The 17,190-nt window shown below is 45.0% G+C and overlaps 1 protein-coding gene across 1 annotated transcript in view; it reads left to right on the forward strand.

Moving 5' to 3' along the window:
• The window catches only part of LOC149463035 (monocarboxylate transporter 2-like), a 69,690-nt gene that overhangs the window by 43,240 nt on the left and 9,260 nt on the right, over positions 1-17,190 (forward strand). The window contains exon 3 of the mRNA XM_089676015.1: positions 14,718-14,861. Coding sequence (XP_089532141.1) covers positions 14,718-14,861 — 144 coding nt within the window. The remainder of the gene's footprint in view (positions 1-14,717; positions 14,862-17,190) is intronic.

Here is a 17,190-nt window from a genome sequence, read left to right on the forward strand (position 1 = left end):
CAGTGTCCATCATTGCTGAATATCAGTGTAGCATCATCAGTGCCTCCTCATCAATGCCCACCAGTGCCACCTCATCAGTGCTGCCTATCAGAGCCCATCAGTGCTGCCTATCGGTGTCCATCATTGCTGCATATCAGTGTAGCGTCATCAGTGCCTCCTCATCAATGCCCACCAGTGCCACCTCATCAGTGCTGCCTATCAGAGCCCATCAGTGCTGCCTATCGGTGTCCATCAGTGCTGCATATCAGTGTAGCGTCATCAGTGCCTCCTCATCAATGCCCACCAGTGCCACCTCATCAGTGCTGCCTATCGGTGCAGCCTCATCAATGCACATCAGTGACGGAGAAAAATGACCTGCTTGCAAAATTTTATAATAGAAACAGAAAAACTTTTTTTGCTCTTTTATTTTTTTTTTGTTTATAGTGCAAAAATTGTGCTGGTTAAATACCACCTGCGTGTGAAAAAAAATTATAAAAATTTCATATGGGTACAATGTTGCATTACTACGCAATTTTCATTCAAAGCGTGATAGCACTGAAAGCTGAAAATTTGTCCAGGGCAGGAAGGGGGTAAAACTGCCCCGCAGGCAAGTGGTTAAAACAGAACAGAACAGAAGAGTGTAAATTCAATATACAACTTGCATCTGTCCCAAGAGGCAGCTTAGCTATACACACATGATTCTGTGGCCAACTAGATTATCCTTTTCCTACATAATTTCAGTGTTTTACTTTAAATTTTGTACTACCTGTACTTCTCCTTGATCTTGTAACACATTTAACAGCCCGTGCAGCATAATTCAGTTTTAATAGGAGGGCCAATTCCATCAAGGCAGAAATTAAAAAGGATTTATAAAGTGTGAAATCTGTAATGAGCTTGGCCAATGATACGTGACATGTTTTTCTTATGAATAATTATCTGGTAAAGTCATGGTGGCCAAACTAAAGAAAGACGAAGGATAGGTTCAGTGATTAAAAAGACATTCTATGTCTAAATAGCATGTCCTTATTATTACCTGGAAGGATCCCCTATATGGAGTGACTAGTCCACTTAGCTCGGGATTGGTGATTGTTGCTATCTATGAATTCAATATAATTATACACCTCAGTAAACAAGATAAGTACTATTACATTTAATTCTAATGCATACGTTCTTCAGCATGTGAGAACAAAACTCTGCAGCCTATTAATATGATACTTAGTGGGATCATCCTACGGTTTGTGAAAGGTAAAAGGTTAATACTCCCAAGGAATTAATCTGATCATTACAACCACTCTGCCTGCCAATTGTGCATGGAATGAATGGTCTGACCTTTGCACTGTTATATAAACTTATTTCATCGGGTTTGATTGGGCACCAAAGGCCAGACAGAGAAAACAACTGCGGGCTGTTGATTAGCAAGGTGTCTGACCCTGCCTCATAGAAGATCAACAACTAAATGAAGCTGTTATTGAATATTAACCTGTACCTGGCATTCATACACAATGGATTCAGCTATTTCATTTAGCAACTAGCGACCTGATAGCAACTGACGATCAACAGAACAGCTAGTGGATCAGGAAAATACTGTATGTATTGGGAGTTCAGTATGGCTGTTTCCAATATATTTGAGCAATGGGCAGCACGGTGGCTAAATGGTTATCACTTCCACTTGGCAGTACTAGGGTCGTTGGTTCAAATCCCAACCACAGCACTAGCTGCCTGGAGTTTTCATGTTCTCCCTGTGCCTGCATGGGTTTCCTCTGGGTACTCCTGTTTCCTCCCACACTCCAAAGACATGCTAGTAGGTTAATTGGATCCTGTCTAAAATTGGCCCTAGTATGTGCATGTATAATGTAAGTTAGGGACCTTAGATTGTACACCCCTTGAAGGTTAGGGACCGATGTGAATGTACAATATATGCCAATGGACTGGAGACATAGTACAGGAAATGACCAGAGACTGTGGATGTGCTACAGGAGATGACCAGAGACTGCGGACATAGTACAGGAGATGACCAGAGACTGCGGACACAGTACAGGAGATGACCAGAGACTGCGGACACAGTACAGGAGATGACCAGAGACTGCGGACACAGTACAGGAGATGACCAGAGACTGCGGACACAGTACAGGAGATGACCAGAGTCTGCGGACACAGTACAGGAGATGACCAGAGTCTGCGGACACAGTACAGGAGATGACCAGAGTCTGCGGACGCAGTACAGGAGATGACCAGAGACTGCGGACACAGTACAGGAGATGACCAGAGTCTGCGGACACAGTACAGGAGATGACCAGAGTCTGCGGACGCAGTACAGGAGATGACCAGAGTCTGCGGACGCAGTACAGGAGATGACCAGAGTCTGCGGACGCAGTACAGGAGATGACCAGAGACTGCGGACGCAGTACAGGAGATGACCAGAGTCTGCGGACGCAGTACAGGAGATGACCAGAGTCTGCGGACGCAGTACAGGAGATGACCAGAGACTGCGGACGCAGTACAGGAGATGACCAGAGACTGCGGACGCAGTACAGGAGATGACCAGAGACTGCGGACACAGTACAGGAGATGATCAGAGACTGCGGACACAGTACAGGACATGACCTGAGACTGCGAACATAGCACAGGGGATGGCCAGAGTCTGCGGACATAGTGCAGGAGATGGCCAGAGACTGCGGACACAGTGCAGGGGATGAGCAGATTCTGCGGACATAGTACAGGAGGTGACCAGAGACTGCGGACATAGTACAGGAGATGAGCAGAGACTGCGGACACAGTACAGGAGATGAGCAGAGACTGCGGACACAGTACAGGAGATGAGCAGAGACTGCGGACATAGTACAGGAGATGACCAGAGACTGCGGACATAGTACAGGGGGTGACCAGAGACTGCGGACATAGTACAGGAGATGACCAGAGACTGCGGACACAGTACAGGGGATGACCAGAGACTGCAGACACAGTACAGGAGATGACCAGAGACTGCGGACACAGTACAGGAGATGACCAGAGACTGCAGACATAGTACAGGAGATGACCAGAGTCTGCAGACATAGTACAGGGGATGACCAGAGAGTGAAGCCACACAGACCTGCACCAAATTAAAAAATATACAAAATACTGCAGGTTGAAGTGCAGAGGTTGTTTTAGGATAGGGGAATGTTTATTTACTTCAGGTACTTATATAGCGCTGTCAATTTACATATATATTGTACATTCACATCAGTCCCTAACCCTCAAGGGGTGTACAATCTAAGGTCCCTAACTTGCATTCATACACATACTAGGGCCAATATAGATAGGATCCAATTACCCTACCAGCATGTCTTTGGAATGTGGGAGGAAACTGGAGTACCTGGAGGAAACCCACACAAGTACAGAAAGAACATGCAAACTCCAGGCAGCTGATGCTGTGGTTGGGATTTAAACCAACAACCCTAGTACTGCTGTTAGGGATCCGGGTATGACCAGAACTGTGTGGACTGACACAGGGAAACGCAGACTTCAGGTATAGTGTGAATAAGACAATTTATTAAGACTAAACAAAACATAGACGCAGTGCAAGACTAAACAACAACACAGTGCAAACAAACCAACCCAAACCTCCAACAGATAACAATAGAAACAATACTAAGCGTAGTCGGGCAGGCCGGGTCAGTAGCAAATGGGCAGGCAGGGCACAAGGAGCAGGCAGAAGAATAGTCAGGAATAGCCGAGGTCAGGATAGGTGGAGTTCATGCAGAGTCAGGGATCGAAGCAGAATCTGGATCAGGCAGAAAGCAGACAGGATGCAGGTACAGGGGCCCATGGGAAACATACACCAAGGCCCTGATCACAGGCCTGGCCATTCCTTAAATACACCTGTTGTAATCAGCTTCAGGTGATGGCTCATTGCAGGAGTAAGCCTCTGGTTGCTGAGAGCACCCGCTGGCCAGCCCTGGTACTGCAGTCCACAAGACAGGTGAGTCCCACCACCACTGGCAAGTCCATTCCTGACAACTGCCAGGCAGATGTGCTAACCATTTAGCCACTGTGCTGCCCTAAATATACAGTAAGTGTAATATGAAACATGGCACGAAAGGTTCATTGAATATAAACTAAAAATACTCTGAAACTTAAATAATTGTAAACTGACCAAATAACATTTATACCCCTTTCACACGATCAGTCCGGATGGGTCCGCCTGCCTGTTTTTTAGGCGGATCCGACTGGACCCTCCATTCTCTTCTTTAGAACGGTGGATGTAAACTTGTGTCCATTTACACCCGCCTAGCTGTAATCCAATCCACTAAAAACAAATAGAAGGAGATCCGTTCACCTTCCGGGTCAGAGGACAGACAATCCGTTTGCATCTGACCGGCTATACAGTAGAGGATCTCCTCTGATCAGCAGTGGATTAGCGGACAGATCCCCTTGTTGAGCAAACTGGAGTCAAACAGAGTCCTCCCCGTGTAAAAGTAGCCATAGAAGGAAAATAATTTTTGTATGTTTCTCCTAGAACAGCTGGAACACAATATTAGATATAAAACCAAGCTGTGTCCATTTCTGAACCTTGAACCAAGTCAAGGCAATAACATGATAGCTCAATTGACCTTCCATGACATTTGGCTTTGAAAGTAAGTTTGACTTCTGTAAAAGTTTTACTTCTATTACTTGTGAAACTCCCAACTTTGCAGCTGATGAAAGGTAAATACAGGCTCATTACAGGCATGTTTTTGGGTGTTTAGTGAATGTTATCTGTAAGATTAGTCATGCTTGACCCTAGTCTCTGGAACATCACAGAGAGGACTAAAGTTCACTGCCTGTGTGCTGAAGGAAAGAATAATAAACTGGATTCCCCCATCCACAATAGCGAGGTGAATGGAGGCGTCCTCTCTGCTGGGATATTGTATTCTGACAGCAGGACTCTATACTATTCAGTGGCCACAGCTGATTGGCTACAGCTGCTGATCGAGAAAAATATTTCCAACATTCGACAGAAGCTGACCTAGCATCGAATTTTGTCCTGCATGGGCACCAACATATGGATCAAAATTTGAGTACTGACTCAATTTTGATCCATCTATGGCCAGCTTTATTTATTTCAAGTACTTATATAGCGCCGTCAATTTACGCAGCGCTTCACACATATATATTGAACATTCACATCAGTCCCTAACCCTCAAGGGGCGTACAATCTAAGGTCCCTAACTTACATTCATACATACACATATTAGGGCCAATTTAGACAGGAGCCAATTGACCTACTAGCATGTCTTTGGAGTGTGGGAGGAAACTGGAGCACCTGGAGGAAACCCACGCAAGCAAAGGGGAAAAAAGGCAAACTCCAGGCAGGAGGCACCACGGTTAGGAATTGAACCCATTTACTGCAAGGCAGACATGCTAACCACTAAGCCACTGTGCCACCCTGGTGATTGAAAGCCAGACTGTTCTTCACCCATATAGGGCAGAGGAACAGGTTCACTTTAACACCTTATGCCATGGACATTTAGGCTCCTTTTATACGGGCACTTCTGAATGATGGAAACTGACTGCTGGAAAACTTAGGTTAAAAAAAGTCTGTTTAGCTGCGTTTGCATACTGCATTTAGGAGTGTTTGTGTTTAGAAGCATTTTTTAAAGATAACCTCAGGAGATACTCCAAAATGCCCAGAATGCACTGAAAAACAGTAAAAAATTAACTATTTCAGACCTTTTGAGAGAAATAGAACAGAAGCAGAGAGAGCAGTATTTGTTGAGATTAGCTGTCTTTTTTTTTTGTGGTGTTTGGATGTGTTCCGGCTCATTTCTGTGCAGAATTTATTGCAGCAGCGTCTAACATATTTTCTTTCATGAGAAACTTCAAAGTATGGCGTACCGGGTCCATTTGAGTACCAGGAAAATGCTTTGCGTGCATTTTTCGTGATGAAAAAAGGCTCTGGACAGCATCTGAAAATGATAGGGTTAACAAAAAATTCCAAATGCTTATAAACACGGTTAGCCGCGTTTACAAGCGTTTGGCGGTTGAAATGCTGATAAAATCTACTCCTGAACACAAGTTTGGTGCATTCAAAACAACGACTGTAAACTCAACTGCCTGTAAACGACTGTAAACGACGATGTGTACATGGACACATAGGAAAACATCAGGGAGAGTTCAGAGGCTGCTGAAAAAACACAGAAAAGCTCCTAAACGTGAGTCTATCAGCTGCAGTGTACATGGAGCCTTACATGCTAAAGTCTTCTAGTGTAAAATTTCCAGTGCCTGCCACGTACAGACATTTATACAAGTGAATGGCTGTATCTTGCCTCACGCTTGTGTGCGTCGGTGGCTTCCACATCTGCATTTACCCGTGCATGCACATATCAGGGGCGGACTGACCATTCGAGCACTCGGGCACTGCCCGAGGACCCGGGGTGAGTAGAGGGCCCCATGAAATGCCCCTGGTACCTTTTATAGGCTTTTTTAGGTGTGCTTTGAGTGTGGACAAGGACATAGGGGCCCCATGATCCCCTATTGCCCGGGCACCCCATGAGTTGTCAGTCCGCCCCTGGCACATATGGTATACATCCCCAAATGCAAAAATGGTGCTTTAGAGGAAAAAACACCACCCTTGGGTGCTCATGTAAATGCAGAAGCCATCGGCATTTAAAAACTTAAAATGGTTGTAAACCCTTACATATACCCAGTGAAGTGACTGGCCTCAGATGATACACAGAGATGAAAGAAATGCTCCTACATAAGTTGTACCTGTTTATCTGTTGTATTCTCTTCTCTACAGCAGTTTAAAGTGCAGAATTTATAAAGCTTGTCTGAGCTGTCAGAAAAAAAGGGGGAGATGAGATTACACTCAGCAGAGTTCAGAGAGGAGAGCTATGAGAGCTGATTGGAGGGAAGGGACATACCCCCCTCCACAAAGCATACAGCAACAGAGTTAATTCTATCAATCAGCTGGAGCTCCCTCCCCTATCACTTTTTTTCTTTTGGTTTTAGGAAACCTTGTCAGTGATTCATGCTAATAGTAGAACGAAGCAGCAGGCAAAAATTACACTTAGTACTCTAGTGCTCATATTTCATGTCTGAGGTTTACAACCACTTTACCCACTTGCTGTCCGGTCGTCATTTGACCACTTGCTGCCCAGCCGTCCCTCCGGGAGGGCGTCATATGACGTCCTTCCCGGATCGTGCTTTGCGCGTGCCTGCAGGGCCGCACTGTGGCAAGATCTGTCACCGGCCGTGTTCCTTGGACACGGCTGATGACAGATCTGTGTACCGGCCCCAATGCCAGTACCATGTGACCTGCTGTGACCAATGACAGCAAGTCACATGACAGTTGTATACAATGGATGGCTTCCTTTCATGCCATCCATTGTATACAACTGTCTAGCTGTGAATGGTCACAGCGAACACATGCACAGGCTGGGCCAATCACAGCCCATCTGTGTCATGTGATTTGCCGTGGCCAATCACAGCTAATCACAACAAAAATAACTTGAATTTCATTTAGTTAAATGCTTGCTTATAGGAAAAAAAAATACTGATCACTTCCCCAAAGTAGTACAATGTTACTATGGCAACATTATACTACTTTGGTCATGGGGCAATATGAAAAAAAATCTTTAAAAAAGAGAAAAAATGAAATAAATAATAAAATAAAGAAAAATTGAAAAACATTTTTTTTCGTACTGTCACCAGTCAGTGCCCCTGATCACCGCAACACCAGTTTTATGCTGAACTGCACTGGTGATAGTATGTAAAAAAAAATTTGTGAAAATAATTTTTTTCATTTCTTAATTTTCCGAAATATTATGACAAAAAAATTACAATTTAAAAAAACTCGCCATGCCTCTTATGAAATACGTTGGACTGTCTACTCTGCAAAAAGGGGTCATTTGGGGGATATCTGTACCGTTCTGACATTTTCTGGTCTCAAGAAATTAGATTGGCTGTCAGTACTTCAGGATTGATCAATTTTCAGATATATCCCATAGTTTGTCAACTCTATAACTCTCCTACAGACTAAATAATAAATACTGATTTGGATTATTTTCACCAAAGAAATGTAGCAGAATACATCTTGGCCCTGATTTATGAAGACAATTATTTATTTGCAAACATTTATAACAGAAACAAAGAAAAACATGGAGTTTCTTTTTACAAAATTTTCAGTCTTTTTTTGTTAATTTAGCAAAAAATAAAAACCCCAGCGGTGATTAAATACCACCAAAAAAAGCTCTAGTTGTGTGAATAAAATTTTAGTTGGAGTATGTGTTGCATGACCGCGCAATTGTCATTCAAAGTGTGAGAGCGCTGAAACCTGAAAACTGGCCTGGGCAGCGCGGGGATAAAAGTGCCCGGCATTGAAGTGGTTAAGGCCACGTGCAGCCATTGACTTGTGTGGGGATGGGCTCAGACTGTAAAAGGTTTGCTGAATCTGGCTGCAGTAACTATTATAAATTTAGTTAAATAGAAAATTAAGCTACTTTTTTTTTTAAATTCCCTCGCAGTGGACTGAATTAGAACTTTATTGATTGATTTTACTTGTCGCCTACCGCTTAACTACAAGGTTACGATGTATATTGCGAATTTCACATGTCTGATTGCTAATACCAGCAAATATAAAAAATTGAATCACATTGTAAGGGATTTTATAATCCAATATTGCATGTGAGAGATAGAAGCAAATGAAATATAGAAATAGAATGACACCTGCTGGGATCAATAATGTGGCTTTTTTTTCTGGTGTGCTCTTAGTAATTGTTTACTAAGTGTGTGACCCGACCAGACTGATGAATGGCTCATCTGACTCACATGATAGAGAAGCTGCCTTGACTTTGATAATGTAATATGCTGTGATTCTGGCCAGAGACAGACACAGTGACAGATAGAAACCCTATTATCTGTATTCAAGAATTCATCAATTCATGACATTGTATAACACCAGTCAGGAGCAGGGGCGGACTGACCTTTTGGGAACTCGGGCACTGTAGGGGGTCCCATGAGATGCCGCTGGTACCTTTCATAAGCTTTTTTTGGGTGTGGTTTAAGTGTGGGTGAGGACACAGGGGCCCCATTATCCCCTATTGCCCGGGGGCCCCATGAGTTGTCAGTCCGCCCCTGGTCAGGAGACGTTGTTGTCTGTGGATTTGAAGCCAGTGGTTTACAAATAGCTAAATACACTGTATTCCAGAGATGTAAGGAAATCCAGCCTTGCATGAAAGTAGAATTAAATCCTCAGTGAATTTTAGCTTAACACATTGATGACAATAAAATAAACATTCCTTGGTAAACTATTTAACATTCTTATCCCAGCACTTACGGCATCTAATGCTGCTTGCTCAAGCTCTCTCAGTGCTGCTTCCCAGAACTTCCCATCTTCACAGGAAGGAGTTAACAGTGTCTGTATATCTATCTATCTTTTATCTTATTATATATCTATCTACCCATCTATATATCTTCTATCAAAATTTCTTTCTATCTGTGTGTGTATATAGCCAGGTGCCAGACTACAGAAATGTGGAGAAGGTGACATTGCTTTTTGTTCTTTTCACCATCTACTGTTATGCTGCACTATCCCCTCCAGCCAGTAGGGGGGGGGCAATATCCAAGGCAGCCCATAAAGCTCTATGCAGAGCGATGAGGATCATGGGCATTGTAGTTCAAGGCGGTAGCTAGATAATGGCGCTTATAGATCCTGTGCACTGTAATTCCCAAGAGACACTGGGGCAGGGAGAAGGAGGAGTGGAGCTGCTTTTCTGAGACTGTTCCATTAGGTTCTCCCTCTTGGTGCCAAGGGCAGCCCTAAGAGCACATCTGGTGTATACTAACCAGATCTGATAGGCCATACCAGCAGAGACACCCGAAGCAGAGCAGCACAGACCACAGTGATCACATTTGCAACGTTGCTGCATGGAGACCAGAGCATACTCTCACCCTCTACTTCCCACTGCTGAATCTCTGGAGGCATTTTGTGGTGAGGCTGAGGGGGGCCCCTACGGTGAGAATCCATAGCCAAACCACAAGGACTGGTGAAAGGGCCCATTGCTCATTGTCCACACTGCTAGCAGGAACTGGAGGCAGGATATTAAGTATACCACAGGAAAAGTGCACCTGTATCACATATATATTGCACCTTTACTGCATCATTACCACACCTGTACTGCATGCTGGTTTACTATAACTGTTGTTAAGTGCATCAACGCTTCTTAAAGGGCCCCAACGTCAGCTGGCAGGAAAACAACATAAAGGACTGCCCCCTCCTGTAAAACCATCCTGCAAGTCCCCTTTGTTCCCTTCTCCCATTTCCTTAATTTCTATGGACAGTGCTCATCCAGTCAGACTAGGCCTAGCATGTCGTTGTTAATGCACTTTGGTAGTATAGTTCCTGTGTTCGGCAAATCAAGCTTTATTACTGCTCACTGCTGCACTTTAGGTGGCCTTGCTACTGTCTATGCTGATCTTGACGCCAAGTATCATCTTATGCCTAGTCCTTATTACTAACCACCCTGTATGCCAAACTGCGTTATTACCATTGTTCACCCATTTCTTTGCTTACTTCTTTACCCACCATATCAGGTGATAATATACCAAGTTTGCCTTTATCAACTGGTTCACTGTCTGTTTCCTCTGATATATTACTACCACTGGGCACTAAGTATTGCTTTCAGTGATTTTCTGTGATATTGCATGCTTTGTACCAGGGGCGGACTGACCATTTGAAAACTCGGGCACTGCCCGAGGGCCTGGGGTCAGTAGGGGGCCCCATGAGATTCCCCTGGTACCTTTTTCATAGGCTTTTTTGAGTTTGGGCAAGGACACAGGGGCCCCATGATCCCCTATTGCCCGGGGGCCCCATGAGTTGTCAGTCCGCCCCTGCTTTGACACTCAGCCCGGAGTGTAAGGGAGGCAGAAGTTCTTAAACAGGTTGAGGCAAAGAACAGAGGACCCATCCTAACTATTGTCCCCTATGTGGTAGCACTACATATAATCTATCTTTTTTTGTTTGTTTTATATCTTTCAGTATGCCTCCTATTCCAGAATTTACTGTCTGTCAATATAGCTCTGTACATCTTTTTAGGAATTATCTGTGGCTGATCTATGATAATTCTGTTTCTGTTCTTCCTGTGCTATATGACACACCGATCGGAATGGAGCGTGCTGTACCTTGTGTTTCTCCTAGTAATCCTTGAAGTTTTATTTGTACATTATACACAACTAATTGGGACTTTACTGCGCTCAGCACCTTCATTTTTTGGTTCTGGAGAATGTGTGATTGCATTGTTTAAGCGTAATGGTTTCCCGCAGTTGTTTTCAGGCGCAGTGCAGTCCATAAACCAAACGACATACAATACCAGTATAACACCACACAAATTGTCCCCTGAATTTTTTATCCTTTTCTTGAGAAATGTTATTTCCTCATTACTTAGAACGGTTTCACCTTGGTATGGAAATCCCCTCGCTATATATTTTTAAATTGTGCTTTATTTATTGGAGATGCCGACCGGGCATTTTTCTCTCTATGTCGGTGTATTTGGGCAGCTCTGGTACAAATTGCTGAACAGGGAACAGAGAAGTCATTTATTCTGGGGGTAATGATGCTCGGCTGCTATCAGCGAAGCAAGTAAGAACAATCTGAAAAACCTAAGAACTGAATTGATTTCTCCTGCATTCACCCTGCAAATATTTCTGACTGTCTCAGTCATTCATAATCTGACTTTTTTTTAAGTTTTATTAATAAGGTTAGTTTCAAACTGCTCAGTACCTCCTTCACAAATTCAATGGCATGAACTGATACTCCAGTGAGGATCGGGCTACACAAAGCTATCATAGACTGTGTTAATGATGATGATGCTTGGGGTTGGAAGCAGTCTATGGGGTAATATTTTCCAGCTTGTTGGAAGATGTGTGATCAGGACGATTCTTCCCCCTTGTTACCGAGAAGAGGGAAGTAAGTAATTAAAGTATTACTAAACCCACAACAGTAAAATCAGTCTGTATATGCAGTAAAGCATGCTTGTTGTACTTACTGTGGAACATAAGGGGTCAGGGGCTGCTGACAACTCATGGGGCCCCGGGCAATAGGGGATCATGGCGCCCCTGTGTCCTTACCCACACTCAAAGCCTATAAAAGGTACCAGGGGCATTTCATGGGGCCCCCTACTGACCCTGCAGGACCCCTGACCTTCTGTCTGGACAGTGCTGATTGGCCCTGTGCTGATCACATGCACTCTCCCAAGAAAAAAAAAACTCTCTAGCAATACACACCAAACTGAGCATATGCAGCTTGCTCCCAAGGTTCTGTTCTATCAGCAGATGGATTCGGGAGTGTGGAAAAGAATTATTGAAGACAGGATCAAACATCCTTTTTACACAATGCAGAGGATTAACCCCTTACAGGGGTGGACTGACCATTCGAGCACTTACATTAGGGTTCCCATCAGAGCCTTTCTTACATTAATGTTCCCATCAGAGCCTCCCTTACATCAGGGTCCCCTTCAGAACTTCCCTTACATCAGGGTTCCCATCAGAGCCTCCCTTACATTAGGTTCCCCATCAGAGCTCCCTTACATCAGGGTTCTCATCAGAGCCCTTCTTACATCATGTTCCCCTTCAGTTCCTCCCTTACATTAGGTTCCTCTTCAGAGCCCCCCTTACATTAGGGTTCCCATTAGAGCCCCCTTACATCAGGGCTCTCCTCAGAGCCCTTCTTACATCAGGGTCCTCTTCGAAGCCTCCCTTACATAAGGATTATCACAGAGCAGCCTTACACCAGGATGCCCATTAGAGCCCCACTTACTTTCTGATCCCCATCAAAGCCCCCTTACTTCATATTCCCTATCAGTGGTCTACCCTAGAACTGGGGCAAGCATGTTATAAGTTGCCAGAATGCTGGCTGTCCTAGAAACTGACTGTCTTGAGGAAAGACTGTGCAAAGGGAAGGAAGAACCTGACTATAGCTGTGGGCTGGATAGCCCCTTGGCCATAGTTGGAGACCCCTGCACTATAGCATAACTGGTGAAAGTAAAAAGCTATAGAATCATGAACACACACGTTTTTTTACAGTACAGTATATACAGCAGAATAAATTGGAGCCAATATCGCACTTCATCACCCGTTTTATGATGGTTGTTTGTGTTTTATTTCCATATGCTTTAGTGATATACTATTAATCACATTTATTGTTTTCATGTTAGCAGCGTTTTCAGACTTGGCAAAGTCTAATAAAAGCAATCTATGTATTCCATTCTTCTCTCATTGATCCAGGTCCCATCAGCAGCATCTTGGTAAACAAGTATCAGAGCCCTCCTTACATCAGGGTCCCCTTCAGAGCCTCCCTTACATCAGGGTCCCCTTCAGAGCCTCCCTTACATCAGGGTCCCCTTCAGAGCCTCCCTTACATCAGGGCCCCCTTCTGAGCCTCCCTTACATCAGGGTTCCCATCAGAGCTCCCTTACATCAGGGTTCTCATCAGAGCCCCCCTTACATCAGGGTTCCCATCAGAGCTCCCTTACATCAGGGTCCCCTTCAGACCCTCCCTTACATCAGGTTCCCCTTCAGATCCTCCCTTACATCAGGGCCCCCTTCTGAGCCTCCCTTACATCAGGGTTCCCATCAGAGCTCCCTTACATTAGGGTTCCCATCAGAGCTCCCTTACATCAGGGTTCCCATCAGAGCCCCCTTACATCAGTGTTCCCATCAGAGCCCCCTTACATCAGGGTTCCCATCAGAGCTCCCTTACATCAGGGTTCCCATCAGAGCCCCCTTACATCAGGTTTCCCATCAGAGCTCCCTTACATCAGGGTTCCCATCAGAGCCTCCCTTACATCAGGGTTCCCATCAGAGCTCCCTTACATCAGGGTTCCCATCAGAGCCCCCTTACATCAGGGTTCTCATCAGAGCTCCCTTACATCAGGGTTCCCATCAGAGCCCCCTTACATCAGTGTTCCCATCAGAGCCCCCTTACATCAGGGTTCCCATCAGAGCTCCCTTACATTAGGGTTCCCATCAGAGCCCCCTTACATCAGGGTTCGCATCAGAGCCCCCTTACATCAGGGTTCCCATCAGAGCCTCCTTTACATCAGGGTTCCTATCAGAGCCCCCTTCCATCAGGGTTTCAATCAGAGCCTCCCTTACATCAGGGTTCCCATCAGAGCCCCCTTACATCAGTGTTCCCATCAGAGCCCCCTTACATCAGTGTTCCCATCAGAGCCTCCTTACATCAGGGTTCCCATCAGAGCCCCCTTACATCAGTGTTCCCATCAGAGCCTCCTTACATCAGGGTTCCCATCAGAGGCTCCCTTACATCAGTGTTCCCATCAGAGCCCCCTTACATCAGTGTTCCCATCAGAGCCTCCTTACATCAGGGTTCCCATCAGAGGCTCCCTTACATCAGTGTTCCCATCAGAGCCTCCTTACATCAGGGTTCCCATCAGAGGCTCCCTTACATCAGGGTTCCCATCAGAGCTCCCTTACATCAGGGTTCCCATCAGAGCCCCCTTACATCAGGGTTCCCATCAGAGCCCCCTTACATCAGGGTTCCCATCAGAGCCTCCCTTACATCAGTGTTCCCATCAGAGCCCCCTTACATCAGGGTTCCCATCAGAGCCTCCCTTGCATTAGGGTTTTATGATGGTTGTTTGTGTTTTATTTCCATTTGCTTTAGTGATATGCTATTAATCACATTTATTGTTTTCATGTTAGCAGCGTTTTCAGACTTGGCAAAGCAATCTATGTATTCCATTCTTCTCTCATTGATCCAGGTCCCATCAGCAGCATCTTGGTAAACAAGTATGGCAGTCGCCCTGTGGTCATCGCAGGGGGTCTCCTTAGCGGAGTAGGCATGATCCTGGCCACATTCAGTACCAGCATTTTACAGCTTTACATCTTCGTCGGAGTCCTTGCAGGTAATGAGCCATTATTTCCTCGGTTACTCTATGTAATCTGCTGTAACCTATGGATTTGTCACTGAAGCGCTGACAGGACAATCGATGGGCAGATTTATGACGTACATTTTATGAAAGGAGTCGCATGCAGGAAACTGTATTGACGTTAGTCAGATTTTCACATTAACAAGTGACGGATCTGGTATTGTACCGCGCATTTCTGAGATCTATATGTTCATTAGGGTAATGATGTTGCTTATGTAATAAATGTTGGCCATTAATGGTCGGGGTTATTTTGTCTATGCAACTGCTATTTGTGTAGAACTAAAGGCAAAATGTTTTTTTGCAGATTTGGATAGCATTGTGAAGGATTAGAACCACTGTCAGGTTTTTATTGCTGTCTGTGTTCCCGATAAAGGGGAATCTCATCTGACCCCAGGATTAAAGTGGTTGTAAACCCTTACATATACTAAGTGAAGTGACTGACCTCAGTTGATACACAGAGATGAAACAAATCCTCCTACATAAGTTGTACCTGTTTATCTGCGGTATTCTCTTCTTTACATCTGTTCAAAGTGCAGTATTTATAAATCGTGTCCAGGGGCGGACTGACCGTTTGGAAACTCGGGCACTGCCCGAGGGCCCGGGGTCAGTAGGGGGCCCCAGGAGATGCTCATGGTACCTTTTTGATAGGCTTTTTTGAGTTTGGACAAGGACACAGGGGCCCCATGATCCCCTATTGCCCGGGGGCCCCATGAGTTGTCAGTCCGCCCCTGATCGTTTCTGAGATCTTAGAAAACAGGGGGTGGGGAGCTGAAATTACACACTGAAGAGCTGAGGGAGGAGAGCTCTGAGATCTGATTGGTGAAAAGGGAAAGGGACTGGCTTCCCTTCACACAGTACCCAGGAGCAGAGCTGGAGCTATCAATCACAGGCTGTGTGCTGGAGATCCCTCCCCTGTCACCTTTTTTCTCTTGGTGTCAGGAAAACTTGTTAGAAGTGACTCATGCAGATAGCAGAGGAATGAAGCAGCAGACACACACAATAGAGGGATATGCTTTGTTCATATTTCATGCCTGAGGTTTACAATCACTTTAACTTTTATTTCCTTCTTACCTTACCAAATGGTTTGTGCTCAAATAACATACTCACACACTCAGCATACATAACATACTCACACACTCAGCACACATAACATACTCACACACTCAGCACAAATAACATACTCACACACTCAGCACACATAACATACTCACACACTCAGCACACATAACATACTCACACACTCAGCACACATAACATACTCACACACTCAGCACAGATAACATACTCACACACAACACACTCAGCACACATAACATACTCACACACTCAGCACACATAACATACTCACACATTCAGCACACATAACATACTCACACACAACACACTCAGCACACATAACATACTCACACATTCAGCACACATAACATACTCACACATTCAGCACACATAACATACTCACAGGCTCCGGGTATCCAGCGTTGCCCTGCTGTGATCTGTCACTCATTGGGACCAATGGTGTATTTAGGTTTTGTGCTGCCCTAAGCAACACAAAAATTGTCTGCCCCCAACAGACACTGACCAACACAACCCCCCCTTCCCCCTTCTGCGGAGAAAGCCTGACATTGACCAACAACAACCCTGCCCCCCAACCGGGAGAGCCTTCTACTACTGCCCCGCGGCGCTAGAGAGATGCTCATCTTCTCAGCTTCGGACATCCCCGGGAACACGAGTCAGTATCTACATACACCATCAAGCAGCCCAAAGCCTCTCTCAGATCCCAGCTGGTTCCCATGGTGCGCGTGTTCCTTCTTTCATCCCTTCTTCTGGAGGGGTGTGCTGCCCCCCCCCTGAAAAATGCCACCCTAGGCAAGTGCCTTGTTTGCCTTGTGGCAAATACGCCCCTGATTGGGACCCACACCACCATCTTCTTCTATGATGTCAATGGGAGCCAAGTCTCATCCGGGGTCTTGAAACTGGCTCTTGATGGGACATTACCAGGTCCATTCTTTTCTGTCCTCTGTGTGTAAGCAAATGCTTCCTGGGATCTTTGATGTGGATATCCCAGTAGGCTTCTGGAGCCAAATAGAGGCCTAGGATAGAATAGAAGGACTGGGCAGGCTAGACCAAAAAAAAAAAATGTCCGGTTCTAGCAGAAGATCCCGTGTAAAATAAGTGCTTGCAGTTGTATCAGGCCTTATTTACAAGGGCATGTGAAGCACTCGTATTTGTGCACACCCCCGGGTTGTAGTGGTGTGCACTGAAAAAAAAGTAGAACATGCAGTATTTTTTTGCAGTGTGTCACAAT

The sequence above is a fragment of the Staurois parvus genome, unplaced genomic scaffold (genome assembly GCF_062004578.1).
Source record: "Staurois parvus isolate SC_StPar_1 unplaced genomic scaffold, SC_StPar_1.0 ptg000162l, whole genome shotgun sequence".
NCBI lineage: Eukaryota > Metazoa > Chordata > Amphibia > Anura > Ranidae > Staurois > Staurois parvus.